At 38.3% G+C, this 22,508-nt stretch overlaps 1 protein-coding gene across 1 annotated transcript in view; it reads right to left on the reverse strand.

The window, feature by feature from the left end:
• Nucleotides 1-7,676: 7,676 nt before the first annotated feature.
• Nucleotides 7,677-22,508, reverse strand: part of MYO5C (myosin VC) — a 33,834-nt gene continuing 19,002 nt past the window's right edge. Inside the window, exons 24-41 of the mRNA XM_054272530.1 lie at nt 22,432-22,495; nt 21,207-21,387; nt 20,533-20,626; nt 19,677-19,740; nt 19,510-19,590; nt 18,947-19,127; nt 18,020-18,113; nt 17,203-17,254; nt 16,843-17,008; nt 16,506-16,593; nt 15,716-15,811; nt 14,615-14,769; nt 13,413-13,502; nt 12,096-12,246; nt 11,406-11,688; nt 10,213-10,387; nt 9,612-9,692; nt 7,677-9,354 (exon numbers count right to left, since the gene is read on the reverse strand). Coding sequence (XP_054128505.1) covers nt 9,202-9,354; nt 9,612-9,692; nt 10,213-10,387; nt 11,406-11,688; nt 12,096-12,246; nt 13,413-13,502; nt 14,615-14,769; nt 15,716-15,811; nt 16,506-16,593; nt 16,843-17,008; nt 17,203-17,254; nt 18,020-18,113; nt 18,947-19,127; nt 19,510-19,590; nt 19,677-19,740; nt 20,533-20,626; nt 21,207-21,387; nt 22,432-22,495 — 2,249 coding nt within the window. The 3' untranslated portion in view covers nt 7,677-9,201. The remainder of the gene's footprint in view (nt 9,355-9,611; nt 9,693-10,212; nt 10,388-11,405; nt 11,689-12,095; nt 12,247-13,412; nt 13,503-14,614; nt 14,770-15,715; nt 15,812-16,505; nt 16,594-16,842; nt 17,009-17,202; nt 17,255-18,019; nt 18,114-18,946; nt 19,128-19,509; nt 19,591-19,676; nt 19,741-20,532; nt 20,627-21,206; nt 21,388-22,431; nt 22,496-22,508) is intronic.

Raw genomic sequence — 22,508 nt, forward strand, 5'->3', positions numbered from 1 at the left:
TCAGACATTGCAAATGCCTTCCAGCACAGACTATGCCAAAGTAATAAAAATTGAGTATTTTTAAAGTGATACCCAAAGAACAGAAAAAAGCAAAACCAAGAAACCCAAAGATCTTTTAGCATGAAAGTGACAGAAAGCTTCTTCCCATGCATCATCTTCAGGTCTGAAAAATTAAACCTACTTATATTAAACTCAGTAATGAAGCTGTGTTTTGGGGGGCAAGCAAAAGTAGATTCTGAAGAAGAAACTTCATTTTTGAAGGATTCTAACCTATAACAAATACCTTATTTCTGACACCTGATAAGTGTGGAGAGGCCCAGATGTTAAACCCAACAAAAGGCCTGTAGGAAATTTCTTTGCCTTGACAGGAATGCATCAGCTCTCAGGAATTTGGCATAGATAACACCTATGTGTCAGACAGTTGGCATAGTTCTAACAGTGAAAAATCCAGCTTCTTGCCTTGCTGATGTGAACAGTCTCACTGCCTTGTGGAATGGGATTAAAAAGTCTACAAAGAACAGCACAGAAGGTGAGAGTCTTTGGGAACCCTACACGTGCAGGCTGATATATGATACTAATCCTGAGATGATGGGGTCAGCAGAGCCAGGAGGTGACAGGGAAGCCTCTGCTGAACAGACTGAGCTGTAGAACTGTGTGATACATAACGTATATTTCTCTGGTTTGGAAAAAAAATTTAAAAAATTTAATTCATCTGACCAGCTCCTGCTTAACTGCCCATGCCATCATTAGCTAACCATTTAAAAAAACAGGTTAGAGTAAGGCCAATTGGGAGCTTTAAAAAAAATGAACCAGGGCTGAATCAATTTAAATGATATCTTAGTACTACATCAATGAGTGCCACACATGGCAAATACACCAGATTGCAGTGATGAGTGATGGGGGTCCATGGAAGAAAGTTGGTCCTGCTCTGGCAATAGTAGCACTGGGGAAATGAAGGATCTAGCAGTATAAAACAAATTGTTGCCTACCTCAACAGCCAGGCCTTTAAAATAAGTTTCCTTTCTCACTAATTCAGCAGCTGGTATCTTTTCAAGGTGTAAGCTAATTTTGTGGTGAATCTAAACCAGCAAACACTGAGTTTCTACTGATTAGCACCAAACTCCAAAGCAGGCAAAACCCCAGGGGAAGAGGATTATTTTGTCTAAAAGGCAAACAATTGAAGTAGGATGATGTCAACACTGGGAATCAGCAATTTCTAATTCTGTTATCCCTCAACATATGTTGTTTTTGGGGAAATCACTAAGACTGGCTGATGAAAATGCATGTATACATCTGCTGGACTGAAATTAGGAGCTGCATGGGCACATCAGGGAGCTGCAGAAAGATCAGCCAGTTAGACACCACAATATGCACATGCATCCACAAACACAACTGAGGCAAAGGATATAGTGTGCATTTTGATATAAGCCAAAGCATACACACAGCTCTGAAAAAAAAAATGTAAAAGTCAAGGATGGAATTTCCCTACTCGTGTGTATTTTTGTGCTAGTGCAAAGAGCTCTCTGTGTTCGGAATATCTGCTTTTAAAGCTTTTAGAAAATATGAAGCAAGGTAAAGCCAGATCTACCAGAGAGCCCCAGGCCCCTCTGCAGTGCCAATAGGAAGCCTAACAGGCTGTTAGGTACTGATGCAATTCCTCCTGAAGTCTCAGGCTGCTCCCACCTACCAGCTGTTCCAGCTGCTAAGAGTCTGACCTCCTTACTGCCAATAACAGGGAGAAAGCTGCAGGAACTGTAAATAACAAACAGCCAGTTTCCTGCAATTCCAGCATGCATTTATCAAGTCATGCAAAAATTTACTGAATAAATAGCCAAGAAGGCTGTTGGCCAAGAAGGACCTGAACAAAGCAGCAATTTCAGTCGGGAGAAGCAAATAAACTGGGAAGGGGCTGCCTTTTGTCTCGCAATCATTACATCTAAACTTCCTCCTAAACAAAGCAATGCATGGGAATGTGCTGTGTCAGCCAGTAAAGTGTACGCATGTACCACCTACACCTCCAAATCAGTGCTCTCATCTGCCTGTACAACAGTGCTGTGTAAACACAGCTTGCCAAGCCTCTTAGCATCTCTGCAGAGATCATTTCATCTGACACTCAAACACAACAAACTGTTGGACCCTACGGTAGAGAACACTTCTGGGGAGGAAACAGTGATGGATGTCTTATCCAACTGATAATGCAAAATGGTTTAGGAAGATAAAATAAAACTACTGCAAGCTGGACAGCAAAATTCTGAAGTTTACAAAAGGAGATTTGGAGGCCAGTTCTTCAATAGCCACACAGGTTCATGACCTTAGCTGTATATTTCACCTTAAAAAACCCACTGTGATGTCTCTGGAACAGAGCTCCCTACCAGGAGAGTGGGATATCACCTCACCAATAATTGATGGAGCTTAGAAAGCCTTCAACAGAAGACATTCCACTGCTCTGCTACTTTTCCCCACCTTATCCTCATTGTAGCAACTTCCAGCTCTGACCCAAGTACTGCAGATAACCCAGGAGACAACCTGGTCACAGCAGGAAATGTGGGCACAAAGGAGTTGTGACAGCCCTTCCCTGGTGTCTGAGACTAGGTGAATGTCATCTCCTCTATCTCTAGTGAATGACCTTCTTGTGATGGTTTAATATTTTGTTGTTGTTGTTGGTAGGTTCTTTCAAAGGCAAGGGGGAAACTCAAGATCATAGGCCAAGCAGAGCACACATGTTCAGGGAAGATATAGGCTGGATATTAGGAAGAAATGTTTCACCAAAAGAATAATAAAGTACTGGAATGCTCTTCCCGGGGAGGTGGGAGAATCACCATCTCTGGATGTGTTTAAAAAAAGACTGGACATGGCGCTTGGTACTATCGTCTAGTTGAGGTGTTAGGGCATAGGTTGGACTTGATGATCTTAGAGGTCTCTTCCAACCTCATTATTCTGTGATTCTGTATCTCAGGGAAGAGATGGGCACATAACACTTGCACAGCAAGTGTGGTGCCCTAGGGTAAAAAGCTCATGGCCATTCTCCACTCAAGAATCACAAAAAAATATCCTTGAACCCTGAGGCCACCTTGCTTGTAGGTTTGTGGAAACACCAGGTGTTTGTCTGGCAGTCTGTGAGCCGAGCAATACTTATTTGCTATTCAGAAAATGCAACTTCAGAGACCAGTGCTCCATTCCCATTGTTGTTTGAGGTGCCCACAGCATGGCAGTGAGACAGTGGTAGTGACACCAGTGAGGCAGTGACACCAATGACATCAGGGGCAGTGACACCAGTGGCAGTGACACCAGTGGCACCAGTGGCTGTGACATCAGTGGCAGTGACACCAGTGGCAGTGACACCAGTGAGGCAGTGACACCAATGACATCAGTGGCAGTGACACCAGTGGCAGTGACTCCAGTGGCACCAGTGGCTGTGACATCAGTGGCAGTGACTCCAGTGGCACCAGTGGCAGTGACAGCAGTGGCACCATGACGTACCATCTCCACGCAGAGCGAGCAGTAGCTGCGCTGTTCTGATTTCACAGACACCGGCCTCAGGGGCTTCTCCTTGCTGCACTTGTCACAGGGACCAAACACAATTGCTAAAAAGGTCTGGTCCATCTTGCTGGGTCACCAGAGCTGAAAGAGAAGAAGGAGGAAAGCATCATGTGAAAAATGCCAATTACTTGTTTTTAAAATTTTAAAAGTTTAATATTAATAAAATGGTTATAAAAATAGTGATATAATTAGAGTAACAATAATTTGGACAATTTGGATTAGGACAATATGAGACAACAGAAACAAAGAGTTACGGATGTTTGGGTATCTTTTTCTGGGCAACATAAGCCCAAAAAAGGACCCATGTTAATAGAAGATTAACCCTTAAAAACAATAACCTGTTGCATATTCATACACCTCATAAAGGATGCATAAATTCCATTCAAATACAGGATTCTGTCTGGTCATCATCAACTTCTTCCTCTTAATTCAAATGGCTCTTCATACATGAGCGAGGCAGGAGGAAATTTGTTTCTTCTGGTAAGAGAGCAATAAATCCTCTTTTTCTGAAAGATTTAAGTGTCCTCTGGCTGCTATCTAACTGTGAGTCCTCTCTTAAAAAAGCATCTTACAGAGCATAGTTTCTATTTTAAAATTGTTATAACCTGAATCTATATTTAACTCACTACTTAAGAAAATTTAAACAGGGTAACTTTCTAACATAACACATATAATATACAGTTTAATACTTCCAAAAAGCCAATCATAAATTATGCATTTTTCACAATGCACAAAGTCCAGCACAGAGCTTCCCACCACTGCTGTGCCAGCTAAGGAGCCTAGGCTGTATATAGACATCTGTAGGCTGGATAATCTCTCTCTGTGACTAATCCCTCAGGCTGGATGAACTGTCACTATATACAAGACAGTCATGTGCTCTGCAGAGTCTTTTTTATGAAGAAAAACATATAGCAAAACATATTTACACACCCTTATAATATGTGCTGTGCTTATGGGCTCACTACATGTGGGAAAGTACTTTTAATTTGTACTTAGCCACTGCCAGCAGACAATAACCTGAAATCCACAGCAACAGCTGGATTTCTGAGAAACCTGCACTGATCAACACATTTTGTTTTTTCCACTGCATTATAAAATGGTCATTATTATGCATTATTTTTAAAGCTGATAATATGACCTAGGATTTGGTCAGCAGCAGCTACAAAATATTATGATCAATATGCTGTTTGAGCAGAAATTGATGCTTCAAGCACACTGACAGCTGGGTCATTACAAATCCACTTTTGTTCTCAAGCCAGACATCTCTAAGATCAAAGCACTACCGATAGAGCATTAAAAACTACTTGAAAGTCAGAAAAACAAATGAGAATAATATTACAGTGTCAGTTTTGTCTGTACATTTTTCATAGGGAAAATAAGACCTTTCACCTCTTCTAAAAATGGAAGTTTTAAACAATATTTAGACTTGTACATAAAAAATGAATTTGTGGTAAACAATAAGAAGTTGTTATCGTAAGAGAGATTTAAATGGAACAAAAGAAATTCAATGACCTATGACATTTTAGAATTTGTCTGGCTGGACATTATATAAAAATCAAATCAAAGTTTGCTCTGTGTACTTGTCTCCATCCTGCTGTTTATGCTTACGTATTTCAGTGGACTATTTGGAAAGTAAGACAATAAATGCAGAAATCCTGCCCACTTTTAAGTCAATAAAAGTTTTGGTGTTGTTTCCAGGGGATGCATGATTTCATCCCAAAACACGTGGGAAGAAGAAATCTGTCCTGGAAGGAACTGCAGTGTAATAATTTAAAATTTGCATGGAGATTTCAGTCAACAGTCAAGGAGGTTTATATTCCACTTGATGAAAAGCAGCAAATATGGCCTGAAGCTTTTAATATATTTTTTTGCAAATGTGAATAAGAGACCACAAGCTGCCACCCTTTCCAGGGAGCTTCTCAGTGCTGTAAAATGCCTGCAGTGCCTGGGCTCAGCTCTCCTAGATCCTTAAAACTGGACACTGACAAGTGAATAACCTGTTATTCCAAGGTTCTCAGAATTAGTGATCCCTGAGGAACCACTGATCTTATTTGAACGAAATGTCATCAGTAGCTCCAGACACTTTTGACAAGGATCTATTAGGCTTGGAATAAATACTCTGGGCAGAATTAATCTTTGATAATATATGAGAATTTGCTGGAGTAATGTACAGGAGAAATCACACCTGCTATCAGTATTTTACTTCAGATAAGATTATGACACATTACAAAATTCTTCTCCAAGAGAAGCCACCAAAAGTTGTGAATAATTAAAAAGCAGTATTACTGCTGACATAGTATACAAATCCATCACTATGACAATTTTACAAAGATATTTAAAGTAAAAAGGTCTAAAACCATTACAAGTTCTAGCATTATAGACTGAATTTTTAACCTTACTAGGTTTTTAAAGTTACATAAGAAATTTTAAGATAGTGAATCATTAAGAAATGTGTTATTACAGAGAAATACTGTACAATGAATCTTGTGGTAAAACAAAAAAAAATATATTACCCACCTTTTCAGAGTGCAAGAACCTGGAGATTCTCAAGATGGCTAAGTAAGCCCTGTGCAGCTGCTAACTGTAGAAAGACAACCTTCCTATTAATTCTACTTAAAGGTATTTAAAGCTCAGCCTCTCCAGTTGCATCACCTCAGATCAGTTACATACTGGGGATTACTGATAATGACTTTATTTTAACTGCCTTCTTTTAGAACATAGAATAAAGAGCAGAAACTATTAGACAAGCCAGACCTTACCTACCTGGTCTATACAGCAGTTTTTTGATGGTTTGTTTATAAACAAGTATTTGCCTGTTAACAAATACTAAAGTTGAAATATACCTGACAACTGCTTTTTCCTACTATCAACTGGCAGTGCTGTTTGTATTCTGACAAACAGCACTGCCAATATTAAGTTTATCTCATATTCTTACAAAAACTTACAAGTCTAACAAATTGATTAGTGTCCATGCTGGCTCTTCCTTGGTTATACTTCTACAATTCTTCTAAGACAGCAAATTTAAAGTCAACAGGATTAAAAATTGCTGCTTTTCTTGCACTCTTTGAAAAAATTTTGGGGATATTTATGAAAACGTCTGAAAAATTTAAGAACTGCCAAAGGTCACATCTATTATTAAGATTCTATGGAAGGCACTGAATTAATGCCATTAGATTTCACATTTGGTAGTCAAGGGGATCTGAGGGAAAAAAGACAGAACAGAACCTCAGCCTAGTAGACTTGGGTAAAAGAAACCAGTCCTAATCATTTTTTATTAGAATATCATGGGAGCACAGGACTGAAAGGGACCACCTGTGCTGCTAAGGTCTATTCCCAGAAACTGCAGGAGTCACAAGTCTAAACACATCCAAAAATGCCAAAAGCATCTTACACATCTCTCCATAAGCCATTTCAGTGCTTCCCCACTGCAGTGAGGATCACCATTCAACACTTTCCCAGTTGAATGAAATACCTTTCTCCTTTAGCATCATCCTAGGCAAGTTAATCTCACTAAAGCCCTTCACTAAAACTGCTCCTTGTAACCAGAAGAATAACAGAGAACAAAAATAGTTTTGTATTTAAATTCTATCTGAAGGCATTAATATCAGCAAAAGCAAGATAAGTTCCGAGAGCATACACTAAGCTGGAAAATTTTAAACGTTGTTTTAAAAATATACCTTGTTGTTTGCATACATAGCATTAATAGCACACTCCACAAAAAGCTCTCAAAGTAGCATCAGATTGTCAGAACAGTTTCCCTTGATCAACAATTTTTTGTCACAACAGCACAAGCACCTTGACACTTTTCTGTGATGTGGATGCAAGGGTGGGCTGTGATTTCCCTCACATCAGCCCAGGTAACAGACACACAGCTCCAGGAGCTGCAAAAAAACCCTGTGCACAATTTGCAGCAACAAAAGTTGCTTCCATTAAACTATTTCCAGAAATTCATGAGGAGCCAAGGACAGCACACAATGCTGACAGGAAGAGACACAATGTTACAGCAAAGCAACTAAATTAAATAAATGTTTCTGGTGCAGTACAACACTCACAACTGTTCACGTAGTTCCAAGTAACTTCTTTCAAATGATTCCATACTGGAAACATAACTATTGCATCACACAAAGAACTACAAATTGATTTAAAACTACTTTATTTAACAGGTTAAAATAGTTTACCTACATGTATTATCTTTTGTACAGCTTTTATTGTTATTGAACAAACCACAAAATGTTTCCTTCATATATTTTGACTGTATCTCTGTGGATATCATGAGGAATATGACACTGTACATGGTAAGCACCAGCAACACTAAATAGCAAGAATTATTCCCTCTTTATACTTAAAGGTAGTTTGTGAAATTAAACAAGTACTAACACTGTAGTAATAGTAAAAAACAATCAAAGACATTTTTCCTTAAATTAATTCAATTCATTAGCTATTTATATTATATTCCTTTAGCTATTTCAGAGCCTTAGTACTTGATTTTAATAACTATGGCAAACAGAGTACTAGAAACCCAGCATTAGTTACCTATTTAAGGACAGTCACCCTTGTGGTGAGGTGAATGCTATTTCCCCTGCTGTTCTGACAGGGTCCAGAACTAAATAAAGTTATGTTTTACTCCCTGACCACAGGGAGAAGGCTGAACAAAGCAGAAAGGAGGCCATTTCTGCATTTAAGGATCCTGCAACTGAAATTATGTAAGTAAAGGTGAAATGTAAGGAATTAAGCTTGGTTTATCATTAACACCAGACCACAGTTGCTGCATCTGCTCCAGTTTCTGGACTGGAGGAGGGAAACCAGCAAAACGAGAAAGGCAGAAAGGTGTTGTGTGCATACTCAGTGTGTATTCTGAAGTACATTGCACTGCAGATGGAACCAAACCAGAAGATGACTCCTGCCTTTCAGAGAACCAAGCTTGTACTTCAAACCTGGATAATAGCATGAATTTTATATCTAACTTTTCTATTACAATAACTGATATTGAATCCAAACTTGGCACTGCAGAGAACAGAACTGAAAGCTGTCTCCAACAAGAGCTCCTGAGTCCCTGCTCTGGCCAAGGAGCTGTGCAGAGTGCCTGAGCTGCAGCGCAAGCACTCAGAGAGCTGAGCCACCCTGCCTACAAAAAGACATTCTGGGTTTGTAACAGCCATTCTCTTAGAGTGATCTCAGTTCCCCTCTTCACAGAAAGGTGAAAGCCAGTCTCAAATATAACAAGGCAAAGAACAGAATTGCCTTGGGAAGAAAAAAAAACCCTCTCATTACAGGAAGTGAAGGCAAAGAAAATTGTAAAGCAGTAACATCTATCACATGCCAGTCTTCCCCTCTGATTGCTGCTGACAGGGCAGCAATGCAAACTTGTCAGGTAAGTGCTTTTCTTGTCAGCTGTGGGCTAAAACTGTACGGTAAGCTTTGTGTCCAGGTGATGATATAAAGTTATTCTTGTAGGACTGAAATGAAGGAAGAAGAGTAAGAAAAGGGAGAAGGAAATAACAAGACAAAATTACTCCTACTCTTCAAGTCTTGACCAAGGAAGAAGTTTTTAACAGCTTAATTCACTGCATGCTGCCATGCTATCCAGCAGCTGGTGAAATGAACCATGACAGTCTGCTGTCTTTATAGAGTCTCTGAGGAAATACCAATTCACTGGCTTTATTAAACCCTCGTGAGAAAGCCAAGTTTGAAGCTGCTGGGGACTTGTATCAGTTCCAAAGCATGTGGAGAGGGGGTGAAAGGAAACGTCACTTGGAAGAGATGCTTGGTATCAAGCATCAGCTGTGGGACATCCTCACGGTTGTTTAGCATAGCCTGAAAGCAGAACAGAAAGAGTGTGAAAACAATGAATTAAGAATCAAAGCAAAGCCAGCACACTGCTTTCTTCCCATGGCAAATCTTGCTTTTCCATGATGTTAAGCAGATTTGCTTGCATCACTTTCAAGTGTCTAGAAGATGAGCTACTCAGTAATAATGTGATGTAAAGGCCAAGTACAACTGTAAAGCATCAAAACTCAAGTGTGTGAAGCACCCTGTGAGCTGAACATGGAAACAGCAAGGGCAGCTCTTACCTGGACCTTCCGAACAAAGGATGGAGTCACTCTTTTCTCAAAGTCATCTATTGGAGTGTATGAGTTCAGGATCTTAACTATCTGCTCAAATTACAAAAGACTATTTTAGTGTGTCATAAAAAGGGAGAAGACAAAAAGAAGTAAGCATTATTATGACATTCTTACTGATATTTAATTAAGGCTTCAGTAAAACATTTTGCAGTAAAGAGAGAATTTTGACTTGTCACCTACTGAGTTGTTACATATATGATGATTGCTATGACTCATTTCCAGAGGTGTCAGCAGATCAAGGAGATGTAGAAAAAGCTGAATTTATTAAGGGAAATAATAAAAAAAACCCTGTGACATACTAAAAAAAATACATTGTGGAACAAAAATGTGGCATACAACAAAGCAGGAAAGCGTTCACCATGGGAGCAGTTAAAATGCTCAAAGCAATCAGGAATAAGGAGTTAAAATTCAATATAACAAGTGATGATGTGGAATGATGAAGAATGTGACTTTTATGAAATGAAAGTCCAATGGCTTTTTGCAACAAATTATTTTAGATAGCTAAGATTCTGCAATCAGTGCTGCCGGAAGAAAACAGATGGCTCATTACCTGCACAGTAGAAAGAGATGTGCAGTGTTCACAAATTTCCTTGGCATCATCATCTGTGATCTTTTTAACCTGAAGGAGCCAGGCTGCCTGAGACAGGGGCTCCAACGTTTCTTTGGCATTGCTGCTTTGAAGATTCTTGTCCTTAAGCCATTCTTCCAAGTAGCTGATATTACATCTGGGTTAAACCATGAACAAAGAACAGAAATGTCAGGTTCCCCTTGACAAGCAGGTTACTTTGAAGACTGCTAAGGAAGAAAGAGTCTTCTAATGTTGTGTTCAAATTAATATATTTTAAGCTAAACACAATACCTGCAGCTCATAAAAATCAAACAATTAATAGCTTATTTAACTATAAATTAAATCCTTGTTATATTTCAATTCTTATTTTTTCTTAATTGTCTATTTTTTAAAGCTTGGCTAATAGATAGCAAGTTATTAGTTTAGCTGTTGTTTCCAGAAAATTACTAACATATACTGGCATTGTCTACTGCACTGTATGGCATTAAAACATTTATTTGCAACTGAGCACGTACAGGAAATGAGAACAATCTTTGCTGTTGCAAAGCAGGGCCAGGCTTATAAAGGATGATCAGCTTTCTTCTAATAACGTTCCCAGATGGGCCAAGATTTTACTGATTTTTCTTCCCCTGAGCCTGCAGACTGACTCATGGAAAACAAATGCACTGTTTCTTCTGCAAACAGTTAGGAGCATATTTCCTTGATGCTTGCAACAGGAGAGATGATGCTCAATTTACACCCTCCAAGGCCCTGTCCCAGTGCCTGTCTTGTCACAGAGCATAAAACATGCAAGTCAGCTTTTGTATCCCTGCCAGCCCTGGGACACTGCACCTGTTCACTGTGGTAAGAAAGAATTAAAAATACTGTTGGTCACATCACAGATGAGCTAGCATGGAAAGAATCCTAACCATGCCTGACTTTAAGCTTCTGACTGTAATTTTCTCTGCCTTTTCCTCCACTAGTGTTTCCATGGAAAGAACAATTTACAGTTGTCACATTGGGAAAGCTCAGCCCAAAATATGAAGATTTGATTTTCCAAAAGAAGTAAAAACAACAACAAACTGGCTACTTCCAGCAGAATGGTCACAGAATACCCAGTGACTTAGAGGTAAAGAACATTACATAAAAGTGTTAAAAATTCATTCTCAGGCTTGTGGAAACTTTACTGGCTTTACCTTATCTGCATTCCTTTTCTACAGGAGCACATGTCCTTGCGGAGGAAGAGACTATTGAGGGTGACAGCTCCAATCAGAAAGAAAAGCTGCTTCACTGCCTGCTTTAGGAGCTCAGAGTCCAAGCCATTCTGACACATAGTGCTATAAAAATAGCTGAGCTGCTGCAAGATAGAGGTCATGGTGTAGGTATCCGTGTCATCTATACTGGAAGAACGTTTACGGAACCCCGTAGGTTTCAAGCCAGAAATTCCTTGAAGACTTTCATATTCCAGCATGCCTGGTACTGAAATACAACAGAAAATAACTGATGAAATCAAAATTCCCAAGGCTCCTTTCAGTTACATTAATTATTGAACAAAACCTACTTTCAGGATATTTTAGAAGTTAATTGATACAAGAAAAATAAGATACTGACAAAGGCTTCCAGAGCACACAATTTTTAAAAAGCCTTTTATTTTTGTATGATGTTGCTCAGATTCATAGCATTATCCTAAACTAGGAAGTTTTGAGGAAAAAGTCTGGGAATATATGATTCAGTGAAATTTGTATGCGTAGAAAGACACATGTAGGAACATCTCAGTATAAATATCAGGAGAAAGGAGTCTGTCCCACCCTCTGCCTCCCTGAATGAGCTTTCCTCATATGCTTCACAAGTCACATTTAGGCGCTCTTGGATTGCTGTTGTCTTACCAATCATGTGCTGAATGTTGTTCTCCATTACAATAATGAACTGGTGATATATTTGAATGGCCAAATCACTGAGAATTTGTCTGTATTCTGAGAGATCAAAATGCTTCAGACAGTTCTTATTCTGACGTGGAGTGTTATGCTTCATGAATTCCTATAAGTGAGTAGTAAATATAATTAGAAATCACATAATGTGGTAATTATAAATTGTTACTGCAATGTGTTGGAGTTACTCATTCCATTTCTGGCTGAACACAGAATGAGTCAAAGCTAATTTCAATGGGTGCTTCCTGTACTGAATTTTCCAGTTAATGCTGACGTTTGCTTAGCTCCTAAAGCCAAAGGAAAGACACGCATAGATGTCAATGAACTCTGGAGCAACTCCCAGATCTCTTAAACAGAAAGCAAACCCTCCCTGTTCTCTTCTTGTTGCCCTACCCACTCCCCCCCCCGCAAAAAAAAACAAAGAACCAAACCATAAAAAAGCCAACAACACAGTTCTTTCAGCTATAATGGCAAACAAAAACATTTATGCTGTATTGTTGCAAAGGGATATAATTTTTGGACTTTTCATTTGCAAAGTTCGGACTTCAAAAGTCTACTCCGAATCCTAACCTGTGTGAGGTGTTTAATATTCATTGGAACACAGATTAAAAGCAAATTCTGGATTCAGAGCCTTCCCTACTGCTGCAACCCCAGTCACAGAGTGTTGGTGATAAAGCTTATCAGGTTTGGGTTCCGAGTGACCCCGCTGTGGCCACGAGAGGGAGCGACTCCAAGCCCAGCTCAGGACACCCAAGTCTATAAAACCTCTTAAAATACAGTCAGAGTTTCCAGCTGAAAAGAAACTTGAATCTCAGGATGAGATTTAGCTTAACAAGCAAGTGAGATAAGGGATAAACCTGAACAGCTTGTTGTTTTGCTTCTTTCCGGAGTTTTTTCTATTTTGGTATCAGTACATATTTGAATGGCCCTAATTATAAAATAGCAAAGCTGTTATATATATATACATGGTCAGATATCTGAAGTCCAGCTCAAATTAAACTCATGTGGAAAGATTCAAATTAAGTAGCAGTTTCCATGCCATGACTTTAACCTACTTTAGCACTTTGATGTTTTCTTCATTTCCCTTGATCCATTAATTCTGTACTGTCTTATTATTTGTATAAGACACATAACACCACTGCAGGGTAATGTGAATACATAAATACCTGTAAGGCACACTGGTGAACTGGTGAATAGTTTATTAATTAATGCTACTTTGAATTTCAATTAAAATCTGTCAAAAGTAATGGAATCATTTTATTAAATCAATCCTACCTCTTCCCCGCTGTACTGCTTCAAACAGTTAAGAAAATAATATGTGTTGGAAAGCCAAAAGGACAACATCTCAAAGTCTTCTGAATGTTCCTGAAAATGGTAAGTAAAGCAGTCTTACTATGGTATTGTCTCACAAGGTTAATTCAATAATTAAACTTAAGACCATTACAGCATTGGTAGAACAGAGTCTATCTATAGCAGAAGGAGCACAGAGCATCTAAAAGGTGCTGAACAAATCCTGCTCTGTTTTCAGGCTAACACTTAGCAAAGATCCCTCTTTGTTTGGTAAATACTGCTTAAGTATTCTTAATAGACAGGCTAAATAATAAGCCTGAACAAACAGTTTTACAATTCCTGTGGATATGTAGTGTGCTGGAGGGCTTCCTGCAAAGAAGTGTGAACAACACCTGCATTCACAAATGAAACTGCACTGCAAAAAATATAAAAACGCAGTTCTAACTATCTATCTCTTATTTTTATTAGCTGAGTAAACACAAGCTTCTCTATTGGATAAACTGTGCTATAAATTTGTTTGTGTACAAACTTACAGGTTCTCTGTACAACACATTCAACTGCATAAACCACAGTCCATTCCTGCCTGTGCTTCCTCCCAGTGTCTGGTGTTTCATTCCACTATAAATCCATTCACAGAGCTGAATTTGTTATGCATACAACATAGCAGTTTTTGTTTATAATTTAATTTTGTACACGGGCTGGCAATTTGATTTTAATCGTTTGGGTTCTGGTGCTGCAGTACAGGTGACATGTAGAATTACACCAGCAGCCAAGAAGTGCAAACACCTCCTCAGAGCCCACTACCAGCTTGCTGCCAGACAGACCAGCCTTCATTTCTGTCCCTCTGACTTTGAACAGTGCTGAAAGCACAGGTGCACTTCACCTAATTAGCTACTCATTGTAAAATGTACAGTGCTTTAAATGATTTTGTCAACAACATCTTCAGATAAAAATAATTTATGTTAATGCATTCTGTGGATTCCATGTTCAGCACAGCAGAACCTCAGCTGGAGACTTTACAGAGATGCTACTACATCCTCAAAAAGTGTCACTAATCATTATCATTCCCTTCTAGGAACATCAGCAAGTGGAAGTGTTGGCATTCCCCAGGTACCACGCATGCATCTTGTAAACCTTGTGTTAAAAACCAAAAAGCACAGTACAGTACAATCAAACACAGCTCTTACCTTAACAACCTGCTTGATGCCATCAATGGTTACATTCATGAAAGACTTCAGCATGTCAGCATCATTCAGGTAATCTGCATACCTCACACACATGAACAGGATGTGAGCTGGAAGGCCAGGAATCATATTAACTACAACTCCACGGGGCTTCAAATCTGCATGGAGGAGAGTCATCTGCTTTATTACGGAAAAATCCAATTTTCAGTGTATCATTCCAAAAAAGACAAGCACCATGTTCCTTTCTGCAGTGACCAGTCACATAATAACTGATTTACTGGTGAATCTCTTGTTTCTGACCACTTCTGTAACAATATTGCTCACATATGAGTATTAATTATATTTTCTTGGGGGGGTAGGAGAGTATTGTAGCAAATTCTAGGGTCTAGCATGGCTATGCCAGGCATGACAACTTCAAAAAGCAAATTACATTTAACTACCCATTGGATGCCCCACCAAATTCCAGCATTGCTTAGGGCCACACCTTTGTTCACAAAAATATTGACATTCAAAAGTGAGGAAGTGAGAAGAAAAGGCAAGCGTTTTTAATTTAATAATAGTACAAATGTACATGGAAAATTTGTCAAATTCACTATTAATTGTAAACTAATGAGAAAAGCTGGCTTGGCAGCAAGACTGATACTGTAAAGTAGGTCAGATGAGGGACAAAATCCTTCTAAAAGAGAAACATAAAGTACAGTTCCTTTTAGTGAAGGGAAGACATGGCAAGGACAGACAGGAGAGCAACCATCGCACATGAATATAAGCACAGTGACTTACAGACTTAGCAGATGACCAGGAAGAAAGAAAACTGAAGTCCCTGGTGTGCTCTTGGGATTTATAGATTTAGAGGTGGATAAATAGTAAGAAAGATAAGAAAGTCAGCATTATGTGGAGTCAGAGAAATTATTTTTACACAGATAAAGCACTTCTGTACTTGAAATATCTAGTACTGGAAAGAGAGCAGTACAAATTGTACTGGTGGTAAGAGAACGGGGGAAAAGGCAACTTTGCATGAAAGTGCAAGATGGTGCCTTGTAGTTTTTGTTACAATGTTCTGAGTATTGTTGTTGACTTATAAAATTCCAAGTTTTACTAGAATACCAAGGATAAGATTTTGAATGATCCTTTCTTCATCCTCTTTTTTGTACTCCATCATTCCAATGTACTCTTTGGGCACAGTGGGCACAAGGGCTTCAGCTGTCAAACACAAAAGCACTGTTACTGCCAGGTTAATGGTTAAGCTAATGGTCATGGTAGAACAAACTACTGGAGAAAAGCAGTTTTCCCTGTAATAAAGACAGCACACACTAATGTTCCTATCTTATGGCTCCAAGCATTATGAGTTAAGTAACATATATATTATTCATGAATAGCTTCACTGGATACAGTGGGATTACTTGCAAAAATAAGAAAAAATAAACAGCGAAGTTATACCTCTACATTAGACAACTTTACAATGTTTTCGAGAGCACCCTGTAGTGAAGAATTACTTTGTAAGAGCTTTGTACAGACTAACTTCACATCAGGAATCACCTGCCACTTGAAGGCTCATGGGAGGGGCTCCTTGTCAGATGCAGAACTAACACTGGTGGCTCAGAGAGTTTGTGTGAGGGTGGGCATTAACTGCTGTTGGCAGGACCTTATCCCTGTGCCTGCATCTTTATCATCTAGACCAGGTCCCTGTGTGTCTGTGGTTTAGCTGGGGAAAAAACAAATACACCAGGAAAGGACTTCTATGTAATTTGTGGTGATGATTCCCCTGGCACATTTTTCTGAGGTACTAAATTTCTAACTCCACCCCAAACTCCAGTTTTTTAAAAATATTTTTTTTCTTCAAACAGACACTTAGCATTCAAAGCTATTAAACAAAATAAATCACATAACATCTTACATTTTTCAATAGTCTTTGTCAGAGTTTTGATTTGATCTTCTAATTTTCTTATTATTCTGTCTTTCATGTCCAGCTTTTCTTCAAGATCCTGTAATAATCAAAGTCAGTGAGTTAACAGTAAACAGACTGAAAAAATGTTTTCTACTGCTTCATGTTATTACCACAATTAATATTATAATGTGCTTTTACTTATATTTGCTGGAAGAAACAATCTCATATCTTTTTTTCTCCCTAAATTAATTAAAGAAGCATCCTACGCATACCACAAAATCATAATTTCATTCTTTTTATCCTGCATTTCAGGTACAGTTTCTTAATGACAATTTCATTTCCTCACCATGTTTTCCACAGCAAGTCGAGTTGTCACTTGCTTTATCTTGCTTTGTAGTTCACCCTGGATTTCATCTTGCATCAAACCATTGCTCAGCCCCTCAATTCCTTGGATGGCGTCCTTCAGATTCTCTTTTTCTTTAATGTCTACTTCATTCTGGGCCTCAGTAGTTCTAAAATAGGTAAGAAGTCTTGTCTCTTAATCTTTTGTGAAAGCACAGTCAGATCACACTTGTTAGCTATTAACTGTACAAAACACTCTAAGGCAAATCTTAAGTGGATTGGAATTTAAGAGTTTAAGTGACTGTTACTACAGCTTATAGTGTAGTAACACTTTTTTCTTTAAAAAAAAAAAATTTAAAATTACCGTTTTTGTGTCCTGTCCCGTTCCAGCTCATAATGCAGCCGATTTGACATCTCTGCCATTTTTTTTCAATAATAAATGGCAGCAAAACCCAAAACAAAACAGAAACAACAAAATCAAAGGTATTTACTGTTCAGTACTACTATTCAGTAAAACTTTCATACACTCATAATTTTGTTTCATCTAATGAAATTGAATTATTGATGCCAGATAATGTATCAGAGAAATATAGGATTACTTCATATACCACACAGAAAATCATATGGGATGAAGAATTTTGATACTACTAACTTCTTGCAGTTGGCAGTAAAACTACTCATAAATTTTAAATCAGTTGCCTAGGAAGACACTGCAGTTACAGACACTCCAAATCCTCAGCAGGGTATGCTTTCCTAAATTGAGAAGAACTTTTCCCTCTGTCTCCCACCCTGAGTTTTACAGCATTCTCTTAAGTCTACCTCACAGAGTATGCCTTAAGTTCCAAATGATCTTTCCTTTTTATGACTGTTTCCAAAGGACATACTCCATTTCACATATTCTTAGCAGAGCCCCAAGGAATACGTTTGGAGACTTCCAAAACCCAGAACTGAATGACCTCAAAAAGGTAAAAAAAGCACATATTTGCATGCATCTTATTTTTTCAGAAGAGATTTAATACATATTTTTCATTGCACTTCTTCCATTTTACTAATAAGAAAGTAAGTAATAAGGCAATGAAGTCATGATGGAATATTAATTCAGCCTTTAGAAGTTCAGTTCCAGGGAATTCATCAAGTTCCCCTCAACCAACAGAAAGACGGGACCACAGTGGGACCATTACCTTTCAACTTTGTGGTCTGCTCTTGAAGACGGTTTTCAAGGTCTAATTTTTGATTTTCAAGTTCAGCAACTTGCTGCTTAAGATCTGGGATTACCTTTTAGAGAAAAGGGAGATTTGTGTATTTCAGCACCTTCCTTCTTTTCAAATCCCTGCAGTAGTTCCTAAGTCACCCCATGACCCTGAACTGCCAATAGTCCAAACCAGAGGACTTGTTTAACTTGCTTGCCTGACTTGTTTGACTTTTCTGAAGGCACCTTCTGCTGGCCACTCTTAAAAACTAAATAATGAGCTAATCAAATTGTTGGACTTTCCCACTATTACCATTGTTTTGTTCTAGTTTAAAGGAAATTACACTATGGCTTTAATTTCCCTAGTTCAATTAACAGTGAAAAAACCCCCTCAATATTCCATAAAACAGTTACAAAAACAATATAATAAATAACTTTTCCTTTTATTTTCGATTTTTGTAACTCTTTTTTGAAAACATTTCCTCGATTATTTTTCAGACAAATTATATGGCATGTGCTATCTTCTGGAATAAACACAAGTTCCTTGTGTCAGACAGTTTTGCACAGCACCAGGCGTCAGGCTCTGCAGTCGTGCCTGTAGCTGCTTTTGGAGCGTGTAGCTGCCCTCTGGTGGGGAGAGCCTCAGAACTCTGAGGAGGCTTCTGAGAAAAATCTCCAATCAGGTTCATGCAAATGAAAAGGCAAAAAGTCTCTGTGAGGCTGTCCCAGCAGGCTGGACACTCAGACAGTAAATTTGGCAGTCTCCTTACACACCACCCCAGCAGGCAGGGAGGGAGCCTCAGGGATGTGCCACCTCACATGGCCCCATTTGTTTGAGCCCTGAGGTTTCAAAGACGTGCCCACAATATTTGGAGAGCCACAAACACATCTGGGTTGTGCTTCTGCACCTGGACCTTACCAGATTTTCTGAAGTCAGCCTGCTAACTTCCAGCCTAATGCCATCGTTTATGTCATTTTCCTCTCGGAATAATTTCTGTAGATGATTAATATCTTGACTAAGATGTTCAACTTTAAAGTTCAAACCTTCAATCTCCTTCTCATATATTTCTTTCTGAGACTGGAAATGGCTTTCCAGTACTCTGTTAAAACAAAAAGGAGAAAGAACATGGCAGATGCAGAATGACCTTGATTAAATGGGTCAGATTTAATACAAAGTGAAAACAAAGTACTGTGATTAACATAGAGATATTCCATGACATCACCTGTGCATTAAAGGAGTTGAAAGTTATGCATGATATCTCAGAGGAAACACATTTTCCTGACTAACACATCCACACTTATCTCACTGGCTTGGTAGAAGTTTATTCAACTGATTTTAAACTGCTCAGCTCATCATACAATGTAGTATTTGTCCATTTCCTTAACAGAAGTTCAGCATTGCACTGTAAAATTTGTTACCCACATGATTTATCTTCTAGGTCACAGCTTGGTGTTTTGGAAACACTGAAGAACTGAACTAACCTTGTGGCTTTTTTCAAGCCCTCATAAGCAAACCACAGTTCTCCATCCTCATTTAAGTGTTCCAGATCCTCTGTAGAGAGTCTAGAATGCAAGGCAGAACCATTAGTGGGCAGATGACCATAATGCATTTCTTAAGCTTTTTTGAAGATGCCTCAGAACAAAATTACCTGTTTCTTACATCTTCAAAATCATAACTTTCAAGAAGCTGCTTTGTAACTTCTGACATCTTTTCTGGAAAAAAAACCCACAAAGTTTATAAAATTCATTATTTTCTCTGCATGTTTTATTATAAAGATCAAACCATCTTCTTCCTAAATCTAACAAGGGTCTTCCCTGATACTCAGTAAATATATCTCAGTAAATATAAATATATAGATTTACCACAGGAATACTCAGTAAATATAAATATATAGATTTACCACAGGAATACCATGAGGGACTTGGGTCTACTCTGGGACATTTAGCACCAATACTGCTTTTTTTCTAAACTTTCAGTGCAAAATACCATCTTCCTGATCTGAATCTGGGCAACTCCTAGAGTAGTACAGATAATTTATCATCTTGTGCTAGGTTACTACATTTTGCTTTTTGACATTATTATCATTAAACAAAGCTCACAACAGTAGTGCTTATTAAGTACATTTTTCCAAACAGAACCCAAATCAGCAAGTTATTTAAGCTTGACATTATTGGACCTAGCACAAAGGACAGGACGAATGAAAACTACATAATATACTGTTTACACATTTTTGGGTCCTTGTTAAACTCTAAGTGAAGTTTAGATTTTAGGTGATCTTTAAATCATTAGTATTTCTTTCTAAACAAAAGAGAAATGGCTGAATTCAGAGTTTCCTCAAAGGGGTACCCCAGATCTCAGTTATATATATATGGATGGAATTAAACCACCATGGGATGGGAAAGAGAACTGGAGTTCTGTCATAGCTGACATTGAAGAGATCAATTTAAACTGGCCTGGCTCAACTGCACTTAGGAATTCTCTGCACTACCTGGTATGTAGCTTACCCCTCAATTCTCTCTTCTGTGAGTGGGCCTGCTTTTCAACATCCAGTTTCTGTGTCTGAAGAAGTTCAATTTCCTTTTGCAACTCGGGTATTTTCTGAATCAAACAGAAATCATATACTGAGACAAGGAGGGGATGACAAGGGCAGAGTATCAGTTAAATCAGAATTATAATTAAGAACAAGTTAATATGGTGAAAAGCTTAAAATGCATTGTGTTTAAAGCACCTGGTTCTCAGGCAACAGAGCACAACAGTAATGTGAGGTACTGAAAAAAAAAGTTTGTGCCATGGAATTAACTCAGAGAACAAAAATGTGACTTTACACTAATGTAAGGTTCAGTTTATAAACTACATGTATGGAAAATTCCCAGAGAAATGAATACTTTCTCAGGAAAATGGAAGGAAAACAGATCTAAACATTCAAATTTATACATATTAAAGCACAATTACTCTTGAAAACATGCACTTATTACTGCAAGCACTAACTTGCATTGTCTACTACATGCAAACAATGCAATACAGTGATGTACCAAATACAGTTTATTAACCACAGCTTCTCCTAAAAATGGACTGGAAATAAAAAAAAAATAGTGAAGATAATCTATATGCAAAACATGCACATTCTCCACTTGCTTTCTCTAGCAAAGACTCCAAAATGAAATGAGTCATGCTTTACCTGTGCTTGTTTTGTAAGCTGTCCTACTTCCATTTTCAAGCCATCTTGAGTGATAATTTCTTGCTGAATTTGTTGCTGTAGTTGAGTTTTTTCTTCTTTCAGAATCTTAATTTCTCCCTTGAGCAGTTCAATCTCCTTTTCATAGTCCTGCTTCTGGTTTTGGAAATTTTTCTCAAGTATCCTAAAGCACACAATGAAAAGGTAATTTTATTAATCTACATTCATAAGTGAAAAAGTGGTCTTTGTTTTAGTTTTAATTTGAAGGACATGCTTCCTTGAAGAACATTTAAATGAACCATAATTACTTGAAAATGCCATCCTACATCCTCAGAACCCACCCACATAATGGATGATAATGGCAGGAGAACATCCCTATATTTTCTTACAGTTTTAGTATATTCAATTTTCCTTTACAGTTTCTTACAGTTTCCAGAATATTTCTGCTGGATTGGCTTCCAGCATCACACAGGTAATGAGCAAACCAGAAATACTAGGAAAAGAAATCCTCTTAATGTAGTCTGAGGGTGCCGGCAGCAGAAATCAGACTGAGCTGGAGCACCACAGAGCTTCCAGCCCTCAGGAGCAGTGACTGATTGCTCTCTTCACACTTGAGAGAACAGCACTTCTCTGGCACTGAAGGTTCTCTGTCTTGGACTGGAAAAGTTATTGGGAAATAAACACTTGATCCAAGAAAAGCATGCTGAAAGCAACAGCCATTTGTTGATTAATAATAGGATTTTTACTGCAAATTAAATACCTAAAGGGGAAAAAAAAAGTTTTTCCTTTGTATTTTTAACTGAATGTCCTTTACAAACACTGCCTTTCCATCACACTGAATCCTTCCATTCTGTCCTTTCATATTCAGTTCTCAGGAGTTCTGACTGGTGTGGCCATCAGCTGCTCTTCCATTCCTGACCAAATTCTGAGGACATCTCCAAAGAAACCACTACCACCACAGTTGCCTTTCAATTCTCAAAGACACAAGAAAAGACAAGAAATTGCAAAAGCAAGAACAGTCTGATTTCCTGCATATGACTCACCTACAAACAAGGACGTGCTTTTCCTAAACTCTGCATGAAGTACTTCAGTACCAGCACTAATGCCCAAGAACATGGACAGATTCCTGACTGATGTCAGCATAATACATTTGCAGAAAGACAAAGAAATGTAGGGAAAGAGAAAAAAATGAATGCTGTTTCAAAGAAATAAAACTCAGATTACATACATTCGCTGGTTTTCTTCTTTTTGCACATCATTGAAGAGTTGCTGTGTGAGCTCATCCATTTTCTCTGTCAAAAAATA

The sequence above is a fragment of the Melozone crissalis genome, unplaced genomic scaffold (genome assembly GCF_028551555.1).
Source record: "Melozone crissalis strain CALT ecotype California unplaced genomic scaffold, PUWL_Pcris_2 ptg000014l_1, whole genome shotgun sequence".
Classification (NCBI taxonomy): Eukaryota; Metazoa; Chordata; class Aves; order Passeriformes; family Passerellidae; genus Melozone; species Melozone crissalis.